At 41.1% G+C, this 26,665-nt stretch overlaps 1 protein-coding gene across 1 annotated transcript in view; it reads right to left on the reverse strand.

Annotated features, from left to right (window-relative positions):
- Positions 1-26,665, reverse strand: part of LOC133659118 (SCO-spondin-like) — a 158,891-nt gene that overhangs the window by 51,161 nt on the left and 81,065 nt on the right. Inside the window, exons 48-53 of the mRNA XM_062061851.1 lie at positions 21,333-21,453; positions 19,324-19,474; positions 19,067-19,206; positions 7,430-7,576; positions 5,842-5,964; positions 5,364-5,519 (exon numbers count right to left, since the gene is read on the reverse strand). Of these exons, the coding sequence (XP_061917835.1) occupies positions 5,364-5,519; positions 5,842-5,964; positions 7,430-7,576; positions 19,067-19,206; positions 19,324-19,474; positions 21,333-21,453 (838 nt within the window). The remainder of the gene's footprint in view (positions 1-5,363; positions 5,520-5,841; positions 5,965-7,429; positions 7,577-19,066; positions 19,207-19,323; positions 19,475-21,332; positions 21,454-26,665) is intronic.

Raw genomic sequence — 26,665 nt, forward strand, 5'->3', positions numbered from 1 at the left:
TACCAAACCAGATGAGCGATGACGACAACAAGGCACTTGGTCTGGACTACAGAGTCAAGGAAGATAAGCTCCATGTCAGAATCGGAATCAACTTTTCAAAGAGGAAGCAAAAGATGCGGCTGAGTGAAGGCCTTCTGCAAGAGGAAATCAGAGCCATGACACCCAACCCTTTGACAAGAAGAAAACTTCTCAGTCAAGTGTCAGGACTGTACGACCCAGTTGGCCTTGTAACTCCTGCCCAGCAGAAGGGAGCTATTCTGGTACGGAGGGCGTTTCAAGAGGCAAAGGCTGAAAGCCGTCCAGTCAAAGACACGTGGGACATTGCACTCTCAGATGAACTCAGAGGTGATGCAATCGATCTGTTCGAGGAGTACCATCAACTCAGTAAGATCATGTTCACCAGGGCTCTAAACCCCAAATTCTTCCTTATTGAACCACCCTCGGCAATCACATTCTCTGATGGAAGTGAGCATGCTTATGGAACGGTGATGTACCTGAGATGGATCACAGACCTGGGTCCCATCATCATACTGGTTGAATCCAAAGCAAAGCCAACTCCCTTGGACCACAAAGGTGATGCTGTCAAAGCGGAAATGTGTGGAGCAGTGTTTGCCTCACGACTCAGGAAGTTCTTCGAACTGCACGGCCAGAAAGTGGTTTCACTTTGTTGGCAGTCAAACAGTCCTCGGTGCAATACAGCAAGAAAGCTATGGCCATCAAACATTCTTTGCCAACCGGATCAAAGAGATACAAAGCAGCACAGCAGTACAGAACTGGTTGTGGATCCCTGGATCACAAAACATTGCAGATGTCATCACCAGAGGAGCAGGCCCTCAAGATCTGGATGAACATTCAGAATGGCAAAATGGACCAGAGTTCTTGAGTCCGCTAGAAAGTGAGTGGCCAACCAAATCTGCTAAGGAACTAGCAACCACCGCCAGATAAAGCATCAAGTTGCAGAGAAAAGCATTTGCTGCTGTGTTGGCAAGGTCCCAAGCTCGGAAACAGTTCCTGGAAAAAGAGCCCGAACACAATCGAAACCAACTCCAAACAGAACAGAGACGGCCACCAGGAGGGTCAATTGTTCAAAGCCTTGTGGATGTCAAACGGTTCAGTGTCTTGACCAGACTGGTCAAAACAGTTGCAATGGTCTGGAGGGCAGCAAAAAGGTTCCGTCAACGACTTCAGGCCTTGCATGGACCAAAGTGGGAGGCAGACTCCTCCAGAGAAGCCATCTCTGTGGAAGAAAGGAAAGATGCTCTGAAAGACATTTTTCTTGCAGCACAAGAGGGCGCAATCTTCCAAAACTCAACTACTGACAGGCTGGTGGTGGCTGAGTGCACATCCAGGTTTTCCCAAGCTACTGTGTCCCCCTGACAAAAGCCCCAAAGGCAAAGACCAGCCATCCCAATTCAAGCAGCAGAAAGGAAAAACTCCAAGCCACCGTTCTGCACAGACGTAAGACGGTTGTCCTACTACCTTCTGAGGAACAGGAAATCTTGAAACAACCACCAAAACCAATCACGCACACTTGGTTTGCCTACAGTTGGCGATCTTCCCGATGTATCCATGGAAAGATCGAGTGGGAGGTGTTTTGGCAAACTCTACATAAGGCCAAAGTGTTCACCCAAACAGAAGGGCCTCATGTCCAAAGGTCAGTTTGGCTCCCATTTCCCCCCAGAGGACAGAACTGGAATTACAGGCAACACAATTACAGCACCTTACAACTATTCAATGAAAAAAAAAAGAGACAATCAAGTCCAAAATAAAAGGATAAACAGAGATTTGTCTCATCATTGGATAACCCAAAGAGTGAAGTCCCAGTGTAACCCCTGGTCGAAAAATCAAAACCCTTTTCAAGTTAGGGGATGAAGCAAACAAAACATAACTTGACAGTGAAAAACCGTCAGCCACCCTGGTCTCTGTAAACAGTTAGGCACTACTGCATTTGGCAAATTGTCCTCGAGCAGTGTTTGTTGGCCTGAAGTCTGAGCTGGAGCTGCAGACTTAAAAAGAGTGGATTTGATTGCTTCAGGTGAGAGCCTTCCTGATTACTGATGGTCTTCAGCTGTTGGGAAATGTTGCCTCTAATTCCAGTTCTGTCCTCTGGGGGGAAATGGGAGCCAAACTGACATTTGGACATGAGGCCCTTCTGTTTGGGTGAAGGCTTTGGCCTTATGTAGAGTTTGCCAAAACACCTCCCACTCGATCTTTCCATGGACACTTCGGGAAGATCGCCGACTGTAGGCAAACTTTTTTTTTATTTATTTGATTTTTTTTAATAATGTCCTGCCCAGCTTCTTGGGCAAATCATATAGCAGATGTAGATGCCCAAATCGGCTGTTCAAATTTACTTTACAAAAGAGAAGTGTAGGATACTTCTCTTGTTGCCTTATTTGTATTTTGACTTTATTAAATGTATTTATATTATCATTTGGTGCAGCCGGGCCGGAGCAGGAGGGGATAGAAAGAGAAAAAAAGGAAGACAGAGGGGGGAATTGTGGGGACAAGAGGGGGATTAGATAGAGAGACAAAAACAACAACAGCAAACACAACAACAACAACAGAGCAACATCAGCAAATACGACATGGACAAATATGATGGTAAAAGTAATAGCAAATGAGCAGTTAGCGAAAATAAAAAATAATACAGAAATGACAATGAGCATTATTACACTAAAAATGGAGCAATATGAATACCAATAGAAATAGTGCTATTGATAATAAACAATACCAATACTTTACCTTTATTATCAACAATAAAATTGTTCAAATGCAACAATACATATACGTAATGATAACTTGAGATACGAAAGAATGCAGAAAAATGGAGGGGAAGAAAGAGAAGCAACCTACATTAACCTTGTAGATTGTTATAGTAACAATAGGTTAAGCTTTGTCAGTGTGCTATACCCAGTTTACCCTAGGGCAACAATGTTAATATATGTTTGATGAAACGTGATTATGTGCATGAGTGTATGTGTGCATATGTACTTGTATATGTACAGTATGTGTATATGTGTGCTTGTACAGTGAATGTAAATGTACAGTATGTGTATATGTGTGTTTGTACAGTGAATGTTAATGTATAGAATGTGTATGTGTGTGTTTGTACAGCGAATGTATATGTACAGTATGTGTATACAGTATGTAGGCAAACTAAGTGCGCGTGGTTGGTTTTTCACCTTACAACTATTCAATGAAAAAAAGTAACCATCAAGTCCAAAATAAAAGGATAAACAGAGATTTGTCTCATCATTGGATTAAACCAAAGAGTGAAGTCCCAGTGTAACCCCTGGTCGAAAAATCAAAACCCTTTTCAAGTTAAGGGATCAAACAAACAAACAAAACATAACTTGACAGTGAAAAACCGATCCCCCACTGGACAACCAGGAAAAGGAGATCTGGACCAAAGACTGAAGTTCATTTCACCAAATTCACTCCAACTCCACTTGAGCTTTAAATATGGCTGACAAGAAGGTGCTTGACCAGCTAAAGACCGAGAGGACAAGTGCAAAAGCATCATTCACCCGCCTTGTCAACAGCCTCACCAGGAACCATGATGACTTGTCTGAGGAGGAGCTCAGAGACCGTTTCAAGACACTCATCACAGCAGCTGACAAAGTCATGGAAGCCAATGACAAGGTAGAGTCCAAACTTCTGCCACAGCTAAAAGATGGAGAAACTGAACTCACCCAAGAGCAACAAGAAGATCTGGATAATACTTCAAGGGAGTGTGAGTCAAAGCGGGCAAAGGTCAAAGGTCAACTCCAGAAGGCCCTGTGGGACAAGTGTGGAAAAGATGAAATGTCCATAGCTCTTCTGGCAGCAGATGAGGAGTGTAGACGCACCACTGCTGTGGAACCGGAGGATATGAACCCGGATGGATATGAATTCATGCTGAACCACCTGGAAGGACCGGTGAAGACTGCAAAGGAGGTGCATGGTCGGTGGAGACAATGGGTCCCTAAAGACACAGTAGTTGAAATTCTGACAAGCTTAAAAGGTCTGGAACTACACACCACCAAGCTGGTTTCCAAGAAGGCTGACTTCATACAACAGAGGATAAAGGAAGAAGTCAGGAGGGAACCAATTGCTCCCAGTCATCCTGTACCAGCCATCAAGTTGAAACCCACAGCCCTTCCTAAATTCACGGGAAACAAACGTGAATTCCACAGGTGGAAAAAGGACTGGGAAGCACTCCAGAGACAAGGTGAGCCAACTGGTTCCAAGGAGGTGAAGAATGCCCAATTGCTGGACAGTGTTGAGGACAAGATCAGGAAAGACCTTCTTCTCACCACTCAAAACACTGCAGATGACATCTTCCGTGTTCTGGAGAATCGCTATGGCAACCGGACTTCCATTGCTATAGAGATAGTGGAGGAGTTGCAAAGAATGCAACCCGTCAAAAGCAACCAGCCGCGAAAAGTCGTCGAGCTAATCCAAGATGTGCAGAAGGCGCTTCAAGATCTCAGTGAGCTTGGCGACACCGGCGCCATCAAAAACCCACTTGTGACCAAGTCGATTGAGGGAAAACTCCCAGGACCTCTCAGAAAGGAATGGCTCATCTATGCAGCAGACACCAGGAATGCTGTGACTCCAGCAAGCAGGTTTGACGGTCTCTTGGACTTCCTCAAAGAGCAAGAGAGCATATATGAGCAGCTGGAACAACTGGATGAGGAACCTAACAAGAGGGAATCGAAGCCGGAGCCAAGACATGCTAGGACAAAATTCACCAAAGCAAGTGACGACCGCACTGGCTGTGTTGTCTGTGGAGATGGGAAACACAGGAAGAAGCTGTTCTATTGCATGCAGTTCCGGGCACTTCAGCTTGCAGAGAAGAAGGCTGCTGCTAAGAAGTTGGGAGCATGCAAGAGATGTCTAGAAGTCCATAATGACAGTTCAGACAGCAAAGATGATTTCCTATGCACCAACCATGCCTGCAAGGATGAACATGCAATATATATATATATATATATATATATATATATATATATACATATATATACAGTGGGGCAAAAAAGTATTTAGTCAGCCACCCATTGACAATCAATGGGTGGCTGACTAAATACTTTTTTGCCCCACTGTATATATATATGTGACTGATTTAACATTTTAATGACTGAGACCCTTTCATGTCCCTGGGAACAAACTTGAGGGGAGCCTTAAAGGTTAAAAAATAATCGATATATTGTATTGGTTTTGAAAATGAAAAATATCAAAATGGCCCTTGCGTTCGTTAATTTTTCAGTGTGCGACCCTCAATGGAAATAGTTTGGACATCTCTGGTGTAAGGAAAAGGGTGAAAAAGGTCGAGTTAGAAATCATTTAAAACTGTCTTTTTTCACATGAGTTGAGTGTACCTGGCTGATGTCCAGACACTGAGCCCAGTGGACAGAACCACCCACCAGGACACTGGAGGTCCACAGAGGTCTGCGCCCAGGAGGGGCAGTAGGATCCTGGGTAGCAAGCATCGCAATCCGCCTCAGACTCAGCCCCCGATCTCCCTTGGAAAGTACCTAATCACAAGATATCGTATTCATGATGTGTCACAATATGCACAAAACCGCATAGCATTACAAGTGTTTGGCGTCTGCAAGATGGCTGCATTGATTCACTTGGTTAACGTCACTTTACTGACAGTTTTACTATGACTGCCATTACGTTTTATAGCCTATTTTAAGGTCCAGAATACATAATGTACTTCTACTGTACCTCTAGGCGGGTTATGGCAGTGTACGCCACCCATTGTAGTAAAAGACCTGAATTTACAAGCACTTATAAACTTTATATGAAGGCAAAAATTGTCATACAGGTGTATTAATATCGAGACATTGGTACCTGGGGGACAAGGCCTTGGCACTGTGCTCCCTTCAGGACAATAATGGCCTGCAGGACAGATGTCTCCGTGGGTCTGACCCGGAGAGGACTCAGCGGCAAGTGGCGTTGAAGACATGCTGCCCCCTGTAATAAACCGTTGTCCTTATTAGATTACCTAAAAGCCCTTTCAAGTCATTGAAAGAACCTACTTAGAGAAAGTAGTGTGGACTGACTGGTCAATACAGATCTCTCAGGGGCAATTGAGTTAAAAAATAATAGTCCATTGATGCAAAAGAAGTATTAACTAACTCAATAACTTTTCTTGTCAATTGTATGTATCTTTGACTGTATTCACATTTCTCAGTATTAGTGTTGTCCCGATACCAATATTTTGGGACCGGTACCAAAATTATTTCGATACTTTTCTAAATAAAGGGTACCACAAAAAAATTGCATTATTGGCTTTATTTTAACAAAAAACCTCAGGGTACATTAAACATATGTTTCTTATTGCAATGTAGTCCTTAAATAAAATAGTGAACATACTACACAACTCGTATTTTAGTAGTAAGTAAACAAACAAAGGCTCCTAATTAGTCTGCTGACGTATGCAGTAACAGTGTCAATTATCATTCTATTATTTTGTCAACATTATTAAAGACAAGTGATAGAAAATGAATTATTAATCTACTTCATTTACTGTTAATATCTGCTTACTTTCTCTTTTAACATGTTCTATCTACACTTCTGTTAAAATGTAATAATCACTTATTCTTCTGTTTGATACTTTACACTAGTTTTGGATGATACCACAAATGTGGGTATCAATCCGATACAAAGTCGTTACATGATCATACATTGGTCATATTCAAAGTCCTCATGTGTCCAGGGACATATTTCTTGAGTTTAGAAACATAATATACATTTAAAAAAACGAAAGAAGATGTGATGCAAAAAAATAGACGTAATCATAGTAGTATCGACTAGACACGTGCCTGTACTTGGTATTACAGCGGATGTTAGGTGTAGATCCACCAATGGCGTTTGTTTACATTTTGATGCCGGTGAGCTACGGTGTGTAGTGAAGCATGTTTAGCTATTCCTCGTCTTGCAGGGATGATACTTGTAAGAAACTTACTTTATTTGTCGCCATGGAGGCGAGGATTAGTGATTTAGAAGTAGCTAAAACACTGCAGACGGCGGATGGACGTTAGCCGCTAGCTAGCTAGCCATGTCTTAAAGCACTTCTTCCTGAGGGCGTTTCAGTGTTATAACTTCACCTTTAGTTTTTAAGCCAAAATGCATCCGTTCTCCCTTTTCTGTCAACACACTGTCTGCTTGTAAGTACTCCGTGATTGTGTGCCGCCGAACATGGTCGTCTGCTCATAAACCACCAATGACTTGACGTGCCGACGACGTGGGCGCGGGGAAGGTGCGGGACCGGTACTTTTCAGAGGCGGTATCGTACCGAAAATTATTCATTAGTATTGCGGTACTATACTAATATCGGTATACCGTACAACTCTACTCAGTATAAACAATCCATCAATACAAGCCCCTTTCCTAAAAATAACATTTGTGGACGTTTCCGTACACCTATTGACTTCACCTGTGATGTTACCCCAGGGCATGTCAGTTGTGGACCCCTCTGTGCAGTAGAATCCAGGCTTGCAGGGACCAGATGGGGACAGGAGACCAGCGTTAGCACAGTAATGGCCGGGCGGACAAGGCCGACAGTCCTTTGCTGATGTGGCCCCTGGAACCGCCAAAGAAATACAATCAGCGAATCATAATAGCTACACTAAGACACAATCATAAATGCTCCAATTAATGCCTCTTTGCACCAGGTCAAAAAACATTGGCATTAGCAGATGTGGCTGTAGGAAATTTGTTTTTTTTAATGGCCGCAGTTAAGTATCAGCACTGGAGGGTGCACAAACAAGCTGCTCTGACCATGAAGGCTATGGGGGCGGCATGGCGTAGTGGGTAGAGCAACCGTGCCAGAAACCCGAGGGTTGCCGGTTCGCTCCCTGCCTCTTACCATCCAAAAATCGCTGCCGTTGTGTCCTTGGGCGGGACACTTCACCCTTTGACCCCGGTGCCACTCACATCGGTGAATTGAACGATGAATGATAGGTGGTGCAAATTGCAGCCACGCTTCCGTCAGTCTACCCCAGGGCAGCTCTGGTTATGAAAGTAGCTTACCACCACCAGGTGTGAATGAATGATGGGTTCTACATGTAAAGCGACTTTGGGTACTTAGAACAGCGCTATATAAATCCCAGGTATTATTATTATTATTATGCATAGGAATAGGTACCGAAATAAGTACTTTTACAAGTATTGACAAAATTTTGTCTGTACTACCGGGTACTGATTCATTTTAAATCAAACGGTACCATACTTCAATACAGTACCTTGTTAAAGGGTGTATTTTGGTAATGATGCAATGTTCCATGTCAAGAAAGCAAGCATGCATGACAGAAAACTCAAAAATAAGGCTACGTTTTTTTTAAATGCACCAGCTTGATGCTAACACTCCAAATTTGGTAATCAAAAATCCAACTATACACACACATACTGTACATATACATTAACTGCACAAACATACATATACACAAACTGTACATATACATACATACACTCATGCATATAATCACGTTTCATCAAACAAATTAACATTGTTGCCCTAGGGGAAACTGGGTAGCTCTTGGCACACTGACAAAGCTTAACCTATTGTTACTATAACAATCTACAAGGTTAATATAGCTGGCTTCTCTTTCTTCCCCTCTATTTATCTGCATTCTTGTGTATCTCTAGTTATCATTACATATATGTATTGTTTCATTTGAACAACTGTATTGTTGATAATAGAGGTAAATTGGTATTGTATTGTTGATAATAGAGGTAAATTGGTATTGTTCATTATCAATAGCGCTATTTCTATTAGTATTTGTATTGCTCCATTTGTAGTGTAATAATGTTCATTGTCATTTCTGTATTATTTATTTCCCTCACTGCTTCTTTGCTATCACGTTTACTATCATATTTGTACATATCCTATTTGCTGATGTTCTGTTATTGTGTTTGCTGTTGTTTTTGGCTGTCTTATCCCCCGTCTTGTCCACGCAATTTCCCCGTCTTCCTTTTTTTCCTCTTTATCCCCTCCTGCTCCGGCCCGGCTGCACCAAATAATAAATATATTTAATAAAGTCAAATACAAATAAGGCAACAAGAGAAGTATCCCACACTTCTCTTTTGTAAAGTAAATGTGTACAGTCGACATGGGCATCTGCATCAACTATATGATTTGCCTGAGTAGCTGGACAGGACAAAAATAAATAAAAAAATCCAACTAAAATGCACGATACAATCCACAGCAGGTGTGTATTAACTACAATACTTTAATCATAAACACTTTGTAGGACTCAACATTAAACAAGGCCAGCACATTCAACTTAATGGGAATGACTACTTCCTTCAGTCAACACACCTAGCACAAATAAAAATGAATGCAAACTTGGAAATAAGACTTAGTGTAAAAAAAGAAAGAAAAAGGAAGATAACTGGACATTTCAGGGCTCATTATCAGCTCGGTTTTATTATTAAACAAATTCAATTAAAGATTAAGATTGAAGATTAAAGTACCAATGATTGTCACACACATACTAGGTGTGGTGAAATTTGTCCTCTGCATTTGACCCATCCCCTTGGGGAGCAGTGGGCAGCAGCGGCGCCGCGCCCAGGAATCATTTTGGTGATTTAACCCCCAATTCCAACCCTTGATGCTGAGTGTCACTAGTTTTTACCACATGATTTGTCTGTTCTTAGACCATTATTGGTAAGACATGCTAGCCACTGATGGTGGTTATATCTTTGTAATGCTGTAGAACGATAATTTAAAAAAAAAAAAACAAATTAATACCACTTTTCAAAGACATGCACCTGGGGATAGGTTGATTGGCAACACTAAATGGGCCCTAGTGTGTGAATGTGAGTGTGAATGTTGTCTGTCTATCTGTGTTGGCCCTGTGATGAGGTGGCGACTTGTCCAGGGTGTACCCCGCCTTCCGCCCGAATGCAGCTGAGATAGGCTCCAGCACCCCCCGCGACCCCGAAAGGGACAAGCGGTAGAAAATGGATGGATGATGGATGGACCACTTTTAGATTGTGATTAATCGTGGTGAATCACATTCAAATTAAAAACACCCCAATATTTTGACACAAATGCGATTTTATTGTCAGAATGTCATACATAATTAAAACATGTTTTACTTGAATTTAAATCATTTAATTGCTCAAAACCGGCTAACAGTTTTATCTGAAATTTTTTTAGGGTCTATTTGAAGCGAAATGTGTGAGCGCATACACCAGGGGTGTCCAAAATGCGGTCGGGGGCCATTTGCGGCCCGCAGCTAATTGTTTACCGGCCTGCCACACATTCTGGAAATACTCTTGCAAAAATAAAAAAGAACATTAAAAAAAGTGGAATGAGGTGAAATCTAACGAGAAAAAGTTACAATGTTGACACAAAAGCTGCCATGCAGGCTGTTTTTTTTCTTTTGTCTTTATTTTTCTTTTTTTGCCATTGCTCAAAAAAATAAAAATGAGAAAAAATCCATGTTATAATGAATTATTTTCAGGGCTCCAATTACTTCAAATATTTCACTTTAAAATGTTTTATGTGGTAAATATTGCATATATTGTGTAGTAGCCATATAAAAACATCAACGTTTTCTTTGACAAAAGCGCATAAAACAAACAAAATAATTGTTCCAGCATAAAATCGACAGATATATCTGAAGTTGATCTCGTAACTTAAGTGTTGAAAGTAAAAGAAAAACCTAATAAAAATGTATCACTTTATGAGTGGAGCACCTTTTGGATCCCCAATATATTTAGTGATTTTTTATTTATCTTTTCACTTTGGTTTCTCAAAAATATGAATTAAAATCAATGGTGTCCTGCATTATTTATCTTTTAGGGCTCTAATTACTAAATACTGCATATTTCATTTTTACTCTAAAAAAAAAGTAAGTTGTTATGGCTAAGTTAAAACTAAGTTTTATGGCTTTTCTGTCAAAAAAAACTAAGTTTTTTTTGACAGAAAAGCCATAAAACATTGTTTTAAATTTGTATTACTTTATATCAACTTGAAGTTGATATAGAGATTTACTGTAAGCCTTAAATAATTTAAAAAAAATAATCTAAATTAATTTTTAACGTTTTAATGACAGACCCTTTATGGTCCCCGGGACCCCTAAAGGTAAAATAAATTAAAAAATCCATATATTTTGTTATGGTTTGAAAATGAAAAATATCAAAATGGCCCCCACATGCTTTAATTTTACCGTGAGCGCCCCTCAGGGTAAAAAGTTTGGACACCCCTGGCATACACCATTTAAGGTCTCTTTACTCATCTTTGAACTTACGCATGCATTGACCTGGTCACCAACTGTATAACAACCTGAACTGCCTTCAAAGTAAAGGTGAGGGTAAAGGACGTAACACAACAAATCTGCTCTTATACATGAGTAATGCATTATATTGTGTGATTAATTGCATAAGGTAACTGTTCTGCCCTCACTATATGTGTTGAGGTTGTACAGCTTGGCAGACAGCTAACAACCAATCCAGGACGTTCTAATAAGTTCCAAAGCAGATGAATCCATTTAGGCTCTTTATTGTTGTTGATCTTGCTTTGTCTTGCACTGGACTTTTATTCTTTATTTATTTTATAAAAAGACTTATCTTTTCCAAGGCTTGTAAGAGCTAACACAACTCGTCTACTTCTCATTGTTTATGAACTAGACTAACTCGTGAACCGGAAGTGCCCAAACTAATGACGCGCAGCATTTCCCATTGCCACATGGTGTCAGTAATAGTCCACAATCAAACAGGCATAACACTCCCCGCTTGGTATAATGTTTTATACCACCATACAGTCTCTTTACGAAGGAGACAACACGACCTCTGAAACAGGTCTAGTGTAGATTCTTGGAGTACCTTGTCGGAGATCTTGACGTCTACTTTTCTTACTTTGTTGTCATGGCTGTTGATAGACTTGACGATGAGTCCAGTGGGCCATTCATTTCTTCTCACCTGGCCGTCTTTCAGTAGTACTAGGTCTCCAACTTGCAGGTTAGGCCTTTCTGCATACCATTTTCTCCTAGGTTGTATGGTTGACAGGTATTCTTGTTTCCATCGCTTCCAGAATCTATCAGAGAGAAGTTGGACTTGCCGCCATTGTTTTGAGTGGATGTCTTTCACATTGAAGTCTCCTGGAGGTGCAGATATGACATCTCTCTTCTGCGTATGATAAAGGGATGAACGACGCTTTGATGCTTGTTCCCGATTGTTTGAGAGGTGGCGACGAGGTGATCGAAAGGGTAACGGGGCAACCCAAGTCTTTGACTCATCTTTGCATAGTTCTTTGTTCATAATGTCAAGGAATGCTTGACCATCAGGAGACAAACCTGGTTTATCGTCATTCTTAGCTTTTTGAAAAACTTGGCTGCCGAGGTTGTCCATCTCCTCCAGATGTTTGGGGGGTTGCAGACCATGGCACGGATTAGGGCTGCTGAACTTTTCACTGACACGGATGGTGTTAGAACATGGACTTAGAAATGTTTCTCGTCCATTGTGCGGCAGATTATTCCTGACGACATTGATGTTTTCTGGTTTATGAGCTCCTCCAAGACATACTTCCCCGACTATGACCCACCCTAGGTCAAGACGTTGTCCATAAGGTGCCTCGTCAGGTCCGTTGTACTGCTCCCTTACTTTATGCACTCGGATAATATCTCTTCCGAGTAAAATCAAAATTGCTGCATTGGGGTCAACTGCTGGTATCTTTCCTTCCAGTGGAGCTAGATGAGAATGATGCTGAATAATCTCTGGTAATGGGATCGCCGATCTGTCATCGGGCATCTTGTCGCATTCTATAAGTGTGGGGAGAGGTACTGTGGTTTGCATGTCCAATGACTCTATAATGAAGTTGCATGCACGTCTTCCTGCTGTCTCCATTACTCCAGAACATGTTCTAAGTGTGTATGGTGCTGAATCTGATTTGATGCCGAAGAGATTGAAGAAATCTGTTTTAGCAAGGGATCGGTTACTTTGCTCATCCAGGACTGCATACATTTTGACAGCTTTCTCTCTTTGGCCAGCAGGGTATGCTCTGACTAAACACATTTTGGAACAGGATCTTGAAGTCACTGAATTGCCACAGATCTCAGTACACTTTGACGTCACTGATGGGATGAGATCTTCATTATTCTCCCCGCTTTGACCTTCCTTCACTGGGGAGTTCTCTGTTATTGGTGGTGGACCAGGGTGAAGCGCTGTGATGTGCCTAGTGCTGTCACACTCTTTACATTGCACGGCTTTTTCCCAATCCTTTGCCATGTGTTTCGTAGATGCGCAACATCGATAACAGATGTGTTGCTCTTTCAGATAAGCCTTTCGTTCTTCGAGTGGTTTGTTTCGGTAGCCATGGCATATACGTAGAGGGTGAGGCTTATTGTGGATGGGACATATTTTATCTGGGTCTTCAGATTTATTTTCTTGGAAGTTGTACTTAGCTTCAGGTACTGTTGCCACTTTAGTTTTCTTTACGCACAATGGTGTCCTGTAATTCGGTTGAAGTCGTCCTTGTCTAGCATTAGTTACGCTACCACTGGTGACACATGCAAAGCTGGGATCATTGCGGATCCTAGCTTCTTCCATAATGAAGTTCACAAAGAAGTGAAATGGTGGATAAGCCACCTTTTTGTCCCTTTTGTATGCTGAGCCTGCACTAACCCATTTTTCTTGGAGACGATATGGTAGCTTGATCAGGATGGGACTAATGCCATGAGCTGTGTCAAGATGAAGAAGACCGGATAAGAGTTCATTTGACTTTGCTGCGTCCAACTCAAGAAGGAGGTCCCCGAACTCTCTCAGTCTTTGGTTGTCTGTGTTTGAGATATGTGGGAAGTTCTCAAGTTTTTTAAGTAAAGCATGCTCAATTATTTCAGGTGCACCGTATGACTCCTCTAGCCTCTGCCACACCATTTCGACCCCAGCTTCTGGATTGTGTATGTACACGGCTCTTAATCTTTTAGCTTGTTCTGCTGATTGAGGTCCAAGCCATTTAGCCAGCATATCCAATTCCTCGCGTGCACTGAGATATAGGTCCCTTGTGGAGCCGATGAATGATGCCTTCCAGGCCCAGTAATTTTGTGGTTGGTCATCCAACTTGAGAAGACCAGAGCTAACCATCTCTTTACGCATTAGGTATTTAGCCAGGTCTGATGCACCACGATTGTCGAAGGAAGTTGCTCCTTGTGCGGAAAAGTGATGAGGCTGGGTATGGTGGAATTAATTTTGATATGAAGAATCCATCCTTTGAGTTGCATCATTCCTTGTGAAGGGGTCTTTTGATGGACTTGCAGTAACACGAAGCGGTGGAGTCCCCACGTCTCCCCGATGTGGTTGTTTGTGGTGCTGGACAGGTAGGTAATTGGGCACATGGTACTTTACATCATCCATCTCTTGTTTATTAGCCGTTGTGTTGACCTTAACATCTTCATCGTTGTCCATTGTCTGCTGGCGCGCTGAGGAAGAGGTCAGTATTGGCTGATTTAAAGAATGGAGTGAGTGTTGGCCATGAGATGCCTCTGACAGTTGCTCCACAAACTCTTTAGTGCGTTCTACTGGGCTTAGCACTGGCATATTAAAATCAAATTGGCTTCTTTGGATATCACTTTCTTCTTGAGCTGATATGTCTGAAACATGTGCTTCAGCTGCTGCTGCTTCAGCGGCTTTTAACAGGAGCAGATTAGCTTTTATTTCCGCTTGCTGTTTTAACATTTCTGCTTCTTTTTGTGCAAAGGAAAGTTTAACACGTGCACTTTCTGCTTTAGCACGTGCTTTTGCAGCAGCAACGCTCACTGACGTCATCCGACTTGAGTGAGATGAATGTGACGATCTTGAACTTCTTTCATGTTCGCTTACGTCTACTTTTGAATGCTCCATGGTGTGCTGTTTACCACTGGATGTTGAAGAAAATGCTGCGTTATGTCTCTGTGAAGCCCGCTGTGCTTTCAGTCTTTTTACTAAATAAATAAAAAATAAAAGTCCAGTGCAAGACAAAGCAAGATCAACAACAATAAAGAGCCTAAATGGATTAATCTGCTTTGGAACTTATTACAACGTCCTGGATTGGTTGTTAGCTGTCTGCCAAGCTGTACAACCTCAACACATATAGTGAGGGCAGAACAGTAAAAAGACTTATCTTTTCCAAGGCTTGTAAGAGCTAACACAACTCGTCTACTTCTCATTGTTTATGAACTGGACTAACTCGTGAACCGGAAGTGCCCAAACTAATGACGCGCAGCATTTCCCATCGCCACAAGGTGTCAGTAATAGTCCACAATCAAACGGGCATAACACTCCCCGCTTGGTATAATGTTTTATACCACTATACAGTCTCTTTACGAAGAGAAAACACGACCTCTAAAACAGGTCTAGTGTCGATTCTTGGAGTACCTTGTCGGATGATCTTGACGTCTACTTTTCTTACTTTGTTGTCATGGCTGTTGATAGACTTGACGATGAGTCCAGTGGGCCATTCATTTCTTCTCACCTGGCCGTCTTTCAGTAGTACTAGGTCTCCAACTTGCAGGTTAGGCCTTTCTGCATACCATTTTCTCCTAGGTTGTATGGTTGACAGGTATTCTTGTTTCCATCACTTCCAGAATCTATCAGAGAGAAGTTGGACTTGCCGCCATTGTTTTGATTGGATGTCTTTCACATTGAAGTCTCCTGGCGGTGCCGATATGACGTCTCTCTTCTGCGTATGATAAAGGGATGAACGATGCTTTGATGCTTGTTCCCGATTGTTTGAGAGGTGGCGACGAGGTGATCGAAAGGGTAACGGGGCAACCCAAGTCTTTGACTCATCTTTGCATAGTTCTTTGTTCATAATGTCAAGGAATGCTTGATCATCAGGAGACAAACCTGGTTTATCATCATTCTTAGCTTTTTGAAAAACCTGGCTGCCGAGGTTGTCCATCTCCTCCAGATGTTTGGGGGGTTGCAGACCATGGCACGGATTAGGCCTGCTGAACTTTTCAGTGACACGGATGGTGTTAGAACATGGACTTAGAAATGTTTCTCGTCCATTGTGCAGCAGATTAGTCCTGAAGACGTTGATGTTTGCTGGCTTATGAGCTCCTCCAAAACATACTTTCCCGACTATGACCTAACCTAGGTCAAGACGTTGTCCATAAGGTGCCTCGTCAGGTCCATTGTACTGCTCCCTTACTTTATGCACTCGGATAATATCTCTTCCGAGTAAAATCAAAATTGCTGCATTGGGGTCAACTGCTGGTATCTTTCCTTCCAGTGGAGCTAGATGAGAATGATGCTGAATAATCTCTGGTAATGGGATCGCCGATCTGTCATCGGGCATCATGTCGCAATCTATAAGTGTGGGGAGAGGTACTGTGGTTTGCATGTTTTAGCAAGGGATCGGTTACTTTGCTCATCCAGGACTGGAGATCTCATCCCATCAGTGACGTCAAAGTGTACTGAGATCTGTGGCAATTCAGTGACTTCAAGATCCTGTTCCAAAATGTGTTTAGTCAGAGCATACCCTGCTGGCCAAAGAGAGAAAGCTGTCAAAATGTATGCAGTCCTGGATGAGCAAAGTAACCGATCCCTTGCTAAAACAGATTTCTTCAATCTCTTCGGCATCAAATCAGATTCAGCACCATACACACTGAGGACATGTTCTGGAGTAATGGAGACAGCAGGAAGATGTGCATGCAACTTCATTATAGAGTCATTGGACATGCAAACCACAGTACCTCTCCCCACACTTATAGAATGCGACATGATGCCCGATGACAGATCGGCGATCCCATTACCAGAGATTATTCAGCATCATTCTCATCTAGCTCCACTGGAAACAGCTTGGCAGACAGCTAACAACCAATCCAGGACGTTCTAATAAGTTCCAAAGCAGATGAATCCATTTAGGCTCTTTATTGTTGTTGATCTTGCTTTGTCTTGCACTGGACTTTTATTTTTTATTTATTTTGTAAAAAGACTTATCTTTTCCAAGGCTTGTAAGAGCTAACACAACTCGTCTACTTCTCATTGTTTATGAACTGGACCAACTCGTAAACCGGAAGTGCCCAAACTAATGACGCGCAGCATTTCCCATTGCCACAAGGTGTCAGTAATAGTCCACAATCAAACGGGCATAACAGTAACGCATTAAATTTTCGGTTTTAAAAATGACATACTGCACCTTACGCCTTACCTGTGCACTTTGAAATGTCAACTCATACGAGATAGACATGCCATACTGTTTACAATGACCTCCGCACTGTTAATGCTGACTGACCAGTTTGCTCCTTACCACGGTTACAACATTGGTTCTGTTGCTACAATATGCTTGTTAACAAATGTACAGTAGGGAAGGGATTCATTTGGCCCCAACCATGGGTGGATCCCGCGTGAAAGGAAGGTGGGGGGCTAATCATTTTGCAATGCAGTCTGGTGAAAATTATGGAAAGTGCCACTTTACATAGCAATTGACTTTTTATTTTATATATAAATGATATTTGTGAGGTTTCGAAAATTTTACAGTACGTATTATTCGCAGACGATACAAATGTATACTCCTCTGGAGATGACTTGAAAATCTTAGCTGATGATATTGAAGAGGAAATGGTTAAACTAAAATTGTGGCTTGATGTAAATAAATTATTTCAATTTGGAAAAGACTACATTTATGGTATTCATTAATAAAAGAAAAGGTAAATGTTAGTCTAGCCATACACTGTGAAAATTGAGGTGTCTGAAATCAGATTTCTTGGGGTCATCCTAGAGGAAAAGTTGACATGAAAAGCTCATATATTGCATGTGAAAAATAAGCTATCTAAAAGCGTATTTATTTTGAGCAAGGTTAAATACAGTTTCCCGTATAATACAGTGAGAATGTTATAGTGCTCAATTATTCTACCTTATTTCAATTATTGTGCAGAAATACATATCACAGTAGCATAATGCCTTTATTTCTTATACAGAAAAGAGCAATTCGTATTATTTTTAAAGTAGGATACAGAAACCACACAAATCCACTCTTCATTAGGTCAGGATTGTTCAAACTGAAAGACATTGTAGAATTGCATACTCTATTAGTGATGTTCAAAGCTAGAAATAAAGTTATTCCGAAGGACTTACAAAAGTTATTCGTGTTCACGTCTGAAGATGAGAATCACAGAAGGCCGTATGACTTTAAATATCCAAGAGCGTGAACAAATTTGAAACAAATGTGTTGTCTGTTGCTGGTCTGAAAGCATGGAATTCTCTAAAGAAAGACTTAAAAAGTTGCAAGAATATTTTTGAATTTAAAAAGTTACAAAAAGAGACAACTGGCATTATATCAAATAGACTTTTGATTGGACGTGTCATTGTGAAAAGGCTTAAACGAAAATTAAAAAGTATGTTGGAGTTCGGATGTTGGTGGAGGGAACAGTGATAAAGTCATCTAAAATAATTTGTGTTAAAAAAGGGGGCAGAAAAATATAAGAATATTATTCTTATATAGGCCACTGACCTAGTGGTTAGAGTGTCCGCCCTGAGTTTGGTAGGTTGTGAGTTCAAATCCCGGCCGAGTCATACCAAAGACTATAAAAATGGGACCCATTACCTCCCTGCCTGGCACTCAGCGTCAAAGGTTGGAATTGGGGGTTCAATCCCCAAAAATGATTCCCGGGCACAGCCACCGCTGCTACTCACTGCTCCCCTCACCTCCCAGGGGGTGAACAAGGGGATGGGTCAAATGCAGAGGACAAATTTCACCACACCTAGTGTGTGACAATTATTGGTACTTTAACTTTAACTTCCATCTGCTCCTTTCTGATCATGGAAATGTATAAGAAACAAACAATGCAAGTATGAATTGTACGTGGCTTGTTTATATGCATTTTCATGAAAGGAATAAAAATAAATGATGAATTGAGGCTTTGGTCAAAGTTGGAATTGCCACAAAACACATTTTAAGATATTCAACACTGCTGTCTGGCGGCTAGAGTGGGTGGTGCACCTCCCCCAATTTGTCATGTTTTATGTGTCAAGTTAACCGCGACCGCATTAATCTCTTTCCTACTGTAGTCAACAGTAAAAAAAATGTTTTCATTATGAAATTAAAGCATGTGTATTTGCATCATCTTTTGGTGTCATGAGTCACCTTCTACGGAGCTGAAAGTGCCCGCGGGACATGGCACCGTATTACCGCTACCCTGTGGGCAGTAGGACCCTGCAGGGCAGCGCCCCCCTGTTGTCTCGGCCTCCGGCTGGGCAGAGACAGACCTGTGGATGCAGAGGTAACTAAAGCAGAAGAAGTGAGGATGAAGACAGGAGAAGATTGAAGTGACAGTTAGAGCCGTTTAATCAGAGACTGTGTGTGAATGTAATGAAATGTGTACTCTGCGTGCTTGCATTTACCCAGGAGAGCAGAGTCCAGTTGGGGCTGCCAGTCCAGAGGAGGCGCAGTATGTCCCAGGAGGACAGGGCTCACAGCTCCACTCGCTGGATAAGCCCATCTGTCCGCTGAAGGTGCCAGCTGGGCACGGAAACCCAACACCAGACTGTGACCCTGTGGATAAATAGCATATCATATCTACAGATGGTCTGGGACCCAACATCACAAGACAGCTTACGGAGACCGTCTTTGTCTTGATAATGCTGTGATCAAAATATTTGCATAATTACGAGCCGTCTAATCTCACAGCCACATGTACGGGGCTACATATTTCCGAATCATATCCCAAGCATCACCAATTTTATTATACGGTATTACAAACCCTGTTTCCATATGAGTTGGGAAATTGTGTTAGATGTAAATATAAACTGAATACAATGATTTGCAAATCATTTTCAACCCATATTCAATGGAATGCACTACAAAGACAAGATATTTTGATGTTCAAACTCATGAACTTTATTTTTTTTGAAAATAATAATTAACTTAGAATTTCATGGGTGCAACATGTGCCAAAGTAGTTGGGAAAGGGCATGTTTACCACTGTGTTACATGGCCTTTCCTTTTAACAACACTCAGTAAACGTTTGGGAACTGAGGAGACATTGATGTAACACGTGGCTTGGCATTGTCTTGCTGAAATAAGCAGGGGCGTCCATGGTAACGTTGCTTGGGTGGCAACATATGTTGCTCCAAAACCTGTATGTACCTTTCAGCATTAATGGCACCTTCACAGATGTGTAAGTTACCCATGTCCTGGTCACTAATACACCCCCATACCATCACAGATGCTGGCTTTTCAACTTTGCGCCTATAACAATCCGGATGGTTCTTTTCCTCTTTGGTCCGGAGGACACGACGTCCACAGTTTCCAAAAACAATTTGAAATGTGGACTCGTCAGACCACAGAACACTTTTCCACTTTGTATCAGTCCATCTTAGATGAGCTCAGGCCCAGCGAAGCCGACGGCGTTTCTGGGTGTTGTTGATAAACGGTTTTCGCCTTGCATAGGAGAGTTTTAACTTGCACTTACAGATGTAGGGACCAACTGTAGTTACTGACAGTGGGTTTCTGAAGTGTTCCTGAGCCCATGTGGTGATATCCTTTACACGCTGATGTCGCTTGTTGATGCAGTACAGCCTGAGGGATCGAAGGTCACAGGCTTAGCTGCTTACGTGCAGTGATTTCTCCAGATTCTCTGAACCCTTTGATGGTATTACGGACCGTAGATGGTGACATCCCTAAATTCCTTGCAATAGCTGGTTGAGAAAGGTTTTTCTTAAACTGTTCAACAATTTGCTCACGCATTTGTTGACAAAGTGGTGACCCTCGCCCCATCCTTGTTTGTGAATGACTGAGCATTTCATGGAATCTACTTTTATACCCAATCATGGCACCCACCTGTTCCCAATTTGCCTGTTCACATGTGGGATGTTCCAAATAAGTGTTTGATGAGCATTCCTCAACTTATCAGTTTTTATTGCCACCTTTCCCAACTTCTTTGTCACGTGTTTCTGGCATGAAATTCTAAAGTTAATGATTATTTGCAAAAAAAATGTTTTTATCAGTTTGAACATCAAATATGTTGTCTTTGTAGCATATTCAACTGAATATCAATCAATCAATCAATCAATCAATGTTTATTTATATAGCCCTAAATCACAAGTGTCTCAAAGGGCTGTACAAGCCACAACGACATCCTCGGTACAGAGCCCACATACGGGCAAGGAAAAACTCACCCCAGTGGGACGTCGGTGAATGACTATGAGAAACCTTGGAGAGGACTGCATATGTGGGTAACCCCCCCCCCTCTAGGGGAGACCGAAAGCAATGGATGTCGAGTATATGGGTTGAAAATTATTTGCAAATCATTGTATTCCGTTTATATTTACATCCAACACAATTTCCCAACTCATATGGAAACAGGGTTTGTATAATAACTGACTGTGTGTGATATGATTGGGTGTTCTACCTGGTGGGCAATAGTGTCCTTTAGGACACAGCGTGGGAGCGTGAATCCCGGACATATTCCCGTTGTCATCATCCTTAAAGCCAGCACAGTAAAATCCTGCTGGGCACATAACACACACTGCCTGTGGAGAGACAATTTGCAAATGCAGTTTTGTTATGACAAAATTTACAACAAAAAACAGATGTTTATGAGAACTAACTGTCGTGAAGCCCTGAGCTGCTTGTTTTGGAGACAAAAGTCAGATCTATAACGTTTGTGGCGAACACAAATGCAGTGGAACCAGAGCAAAAGTACAATTCTATGAAAAGTGCACTATAAAAGTAGGGGTGTCACACTGCAACTTTTCCAATTCCGATACAAAATCGATATTGTAGTCTTGGGTATTGGCATATACCAATACTAACCCCCGGTGATGGGCAGTAACACTGGGGGGTGTTAACTCCATTTCCCAGTAGCTTGGCGGTAGCTTCACTACTTTTTGAACGAGCAGCGATTCCTGTAGCTTAGCTATTTTTAAACTTATGTAGCAAGGTAGCGTACATCAAAGCTCCAAGCTCCAAAGAGAAAATTGACTACGAATCCAGGCCAAAAAAATACACAAAATACAATGACCTGAACAAATGAGAACATCCGTACATATTGTAAACTACTCTCTTCATCTAAGACAGGGGTGTCAAATTCATTTTAGATGGGGGGCCACATGGAGAAAAATCTACTCCCAAGTGGGCCGGACAGGTAAAATCATGGCACAATAACATAAAAATAAAGACAACTTCAGATTGTTTTCTTTGTTTAAAAATAGAACAAGCACATTCTGAAAATGTACAAATCATAATGTTTTTTTACACTTACATGTTGCGGTTAATAGTATTCTATCTTTGCAGTTATTTATAATTTCTGAATAAAGTATGTGATAATGTTCATCAGTCAAGTCTGACAATTTGTTCTGGATAATATTTTTGGTGAAAATGAGGGAGAGGACACAGAGCAGCATAGTGATATGGATGAACAGGTTTCTGAGGAGGAAGACAATGTGGAGTATCATCCAGAAGACACAGACACATCTGATGAGGAGGTCATACCATAGACAATACAAATGGGAGCCATTACCTCCCTGCTCGGCACTCAGCTCAAGGGTTGACATTGGGGGTTAAATCACCAAAAAATATTCCTGGGCGCGGCACCGCTGTTGCCCACTTGCTCCCCTCACCTCCCAGGGGGTGAACAAGGGGATGGGTCAAATGCAGAGGACAAATCTCACCACACCTAGTGTGTGTGTGACAATCATTGGTACTTTAACTTTAAACTTAACTTGATTTGCTTGATTGGTTGTTTGACCTTGCAAATCTATATTTTATGTTATGACTTGTTCTGCTTTTCATTTTGTGTTTGTATTAAAGTTCTGTTGCTGAAAAAATAATATTTAGCCTTTTTCTTGAAGTAAATATATATGGGTCGAAATTGACCCATAACACCATCAGTAACGTGTTACTGTAACGCCGTTAGTTTCAGGCGGTAACTAGTAATCTAACGCGTTATTTTTTTTATATACAGTAACTCAGTTACCCTTACTGCATGATGCGTTACTGCGTTATTTTACGTTATTTTTATGTAGTATCGGCTAGAAACTGAAGATCTGAGTGTGTTTTATTGGAGCGTTCCGGTGGAAAAGAGGCGTGCTTTCCCCCACCCACAGAAAGCACGCCCTCCCCCGCAGGGGAGACGATCCTCCAGAGCCGTACTTCGGGTCTAACAACCTTCACTTTACCCGGAAGAGGGTCTTTACAGCTGAGGGTGAATGACGAGCCCGGCGGTTTGTTGCAACTTTGTGACTTTATTGCACGCAGCCATCCACCAAGCTAGAGCACCTACACGCACTCACTGTCGCCGCTCCTTCACCTCTCTCGCCAACTCACTCACTGACGTCACTCACCTCTCATGCTGTCATATCTTAAAGGGCCACCACACACACACACACACATACGCTACTCTCATAACTAACAAGACATCATTGCGAAGCCAGAAGTCGAGTTTTTTTAACATGGAGACATTCTCAATACTTTTCTTTTGTCGAGCACAAAGTAAATAACATTTTAGTTAAATGTAAGTTTTGTCTTGGATCAAAGATCCTATCTACTTAGAGTTAAAGTTAAAGTGCCATTATGTTGCAGCTATTTAAAATAGTTTTGTCAATCTTTTCTGGCCTGAAATAAATTGGCCCTTTGAAACATATCTTTGTCTTTGTGTGTTGTATGTAGACCACATTGTTTGTGTGTTGTATGTAGACCACATTGCTTTCTGAGTTCAGTGATGCAAATGCATGTCAAGTTGATCAACAGATGGTATTATTCTCCAGTGCAATAACAGTACTAAAATGAAGGCTAAAAGGGCATTAATGGGAGCCTTAAAAAAGGGGGGGAAAAAAGAAGTAACTAAATAGTTACTTTTCACAGTAACGCATTACTTTTTGGTGTACGTAACTGAGTTAGTAACTGAGTTACTTTTGAAATAAAGTAACTAGTAATTGTAACTAGTTACTGGTTTTCAGTAACTAACCCAACACTGAACACCATATATGTTACTATAGTTAAAATTATTTAAATGAAAAAACAGATTAAACAAATTTTTTAAGCGATGTGTTCTAAATACCCCTCAGTAATAGTCAGGTAACACAACAACCTTTTATTTATTTATAAGATTCTCTTGAGGTTCATTTTACCATTTTTTAAATTGAAATCGAGGGGTATACTGACAAAAAAAAAGGCCCAACGGCCCACACCAAAAATATTAAAACCTATTTTCATGGATAAGGAAGCCTTACAAGATAACTAAGAGATGAGAAACAAATTGGATGATAGAAAATAGTTTTTTTGTGTATTTTACAGCTGATTTAAGACATGGGTCAAAACCGACCCGTTAACATAAGAGATGGTAAAAGAAAGCTAACACAAGAGGAAGGTTAATTTTCCTCTCAAAACCGTGCACATTTGTAAGGAAGCTCAACATGGACAAACTACAAACATTCAACCTTGTTAGTCAGTGAAAAGCATGCGCTCAACAAACAAATTGCAACCTCTCACTCACCATGGCTCTGAACGGGTGGCTAAAAGAATCAGGGAGGGGCTGAGGGCTTTATATAGGTGAACACCCCTGCCGTGACTAATTAGGCTTAATTTGGGCCGAACCATGGTTCTCAAAAGCTGGGTGTTACAAAAGGACACTGGACATTTAAAACGTATGTTATCCCAAGCCTGAATACACTGTATACAAAAATGACTGATCTACAAATGCAAATGTACTATGTGAATACTTTTAGATGTGTGATGGTTATGTATGGTGTATTTGACAAAAGAACGACATTCTTAATTCCCCCTGTCAAATTGGTCCCAGCTAGTGGGCGGGGCTATGTGCTATTTCAGTTGGAAAATGCAATTTTTCTGACAGTCTGCTATCTGTCACTGCCAGAGGAGGTTCTCTGTCCTGAGCAGGAGCTCAGGTCTCCATGTATTAGTGATGGGTCCGGCAACACCGATGCATCGGCGCATGCGTCGAGCTCATAGAGCAAAACCCTGTGTCCGTGCGCGTACCGCTTTTAGAAAGTCACGTGACTGATCATGAGCTGTTTCGGTCACTTGACCGATACGCGAACTGTGTCAAACTGACGCCTGCGCGCCAAACTGTGATTATAAGGAAGCGCGACTGTCATCGGACGCACAAATGAGCCCCTGCCAGGACCCATCTGCAGAACAGCTGTCTGCACCCACTTCAGGCATTTATTCAGCATTATTTGTTTGTTGTTTGAAATCATGTAATGAAATGCATATTTGTTGTTTTTAAGATAGCCTTGGAAACATCTGGATATGGAAGTGGGAAGGCAGACAAAAAACTCTACTGCAGATGCCATACAAGAGGTCCAACGTTACCTGGCAGAGGGAAATGTAGCTAGGCCCCAGGACCCATTGAAATACTGGGACCAACAGCCCAAACCACCTTCCAAAACCACTTCCAGCTAGCACTTAATTTCCTCTGCACTCCTCTGTGCCCTGTGAGCGGGTCTTTTCTACAGCCGGAGAAATAATAACTAAGAAGAGAAATTGTCCTACAATTTTAATACGTTGGAAAAACTGTTTTTTTTTAAATAAAAGTGTAAAAAAAAAAAAAAAATTCCCAGTCCACAAGCATCCTCATTCACAACACGTTCTCTTAGATGTCCATGTTATTACATGTTCACATTATTTATTGACTGTATCTAAAAAAAGATAAAAAATATATTTTTATTTAAATGAAGATATGAAATAATCCTAAATGAAATACAATGACTTGGTTTATATATTGTATATACTAGGTCATAAAATCAGTGTCAGTTGAGTCGGTCCATAGGTTGCCTGTAGGGATTTTTAATGTCCAGCAGATGTCAGTATTTAGTGACACAGTATCGACACAGTATCAATACAGTTTTGCAATGCGTCGAAACGCTTCATGACGCCTCATCAACCCATCACTACCATGCATCAAACATCTACTGAGGTGATTATTTTGATGATGAGATTATGATGCGTTGTAACCGGTTAAATGAGTTTAGTTGATTACTAATTGATTTTGCTAAATCTGTTTTGATTATTTATTTATTATTATTTATTTAATTCTTTACTTTGACATATTTGTATTTTGTTATAATGGATGATTTACCATTTGATTATTTTTAATATGCTTATTTTGATGAATTATTTAGGCCTATTTAATGCATGCCACTTTAAAAATGTATTAGAATATAAATGTACTATATATACTAATATTGCCTCTATTTATTGCAGGTTTTGGGTGCTTTGTTACCTCTTGTTGTTCACCTCTTGACACTTTCGGTTGTAAATAAATGTTTGTAAACTGTTACCAACTGCGTGCCTTGCCACCCTTGGTTTGAAAGTCTGGTTTGCAAAGGTTACATTACCTTCACCCGAGGCAGGGTGTGACAAACTCATTGGTAATTTTCAATCTATCAAGATAAAGTAATATCAAAATCAAATTACAGGATGTTTATGTAGTTTGCTAATTTTCCTCGAATGATGTACTAACATGTGGCTTATTTTTTACATATGTAGCATAATCTACATCAGTGGTTCTTAACCTTGTTGGAGGTACCGAACCCCACCAGTTTCATATGCGCATTCACCGAACCCTTCTTTAGTGAAAAATTAAAAAAAAAAAGTGTTTCAAATTCAAGACAAACTTATATGTTTTTGGTAACACTTTAGTACGGGGAACATATTCTAAGTAACAAAGACTTAATTTAGAGTTATTTGGACACTAGGGGAACATATTCTAAGTACTAAAGA

The sequence above is a fragment of the Entelurus aequoreus genome, linkage group LG10, assembly GCF_033978785.1.
Source record: "Entelurus aequoreus isolate RoL-2023_Sb linkage group LG10, RoL_Eaeq_v1.1, whole genome shotgun sequence".
NCBI classification, from domain to species: Eukaryota; Metazoa; Chordata; class Actinopteri; order Syngnathiformes; family Syngnathidae; genus Entelurus; species Entelurus aequoreus.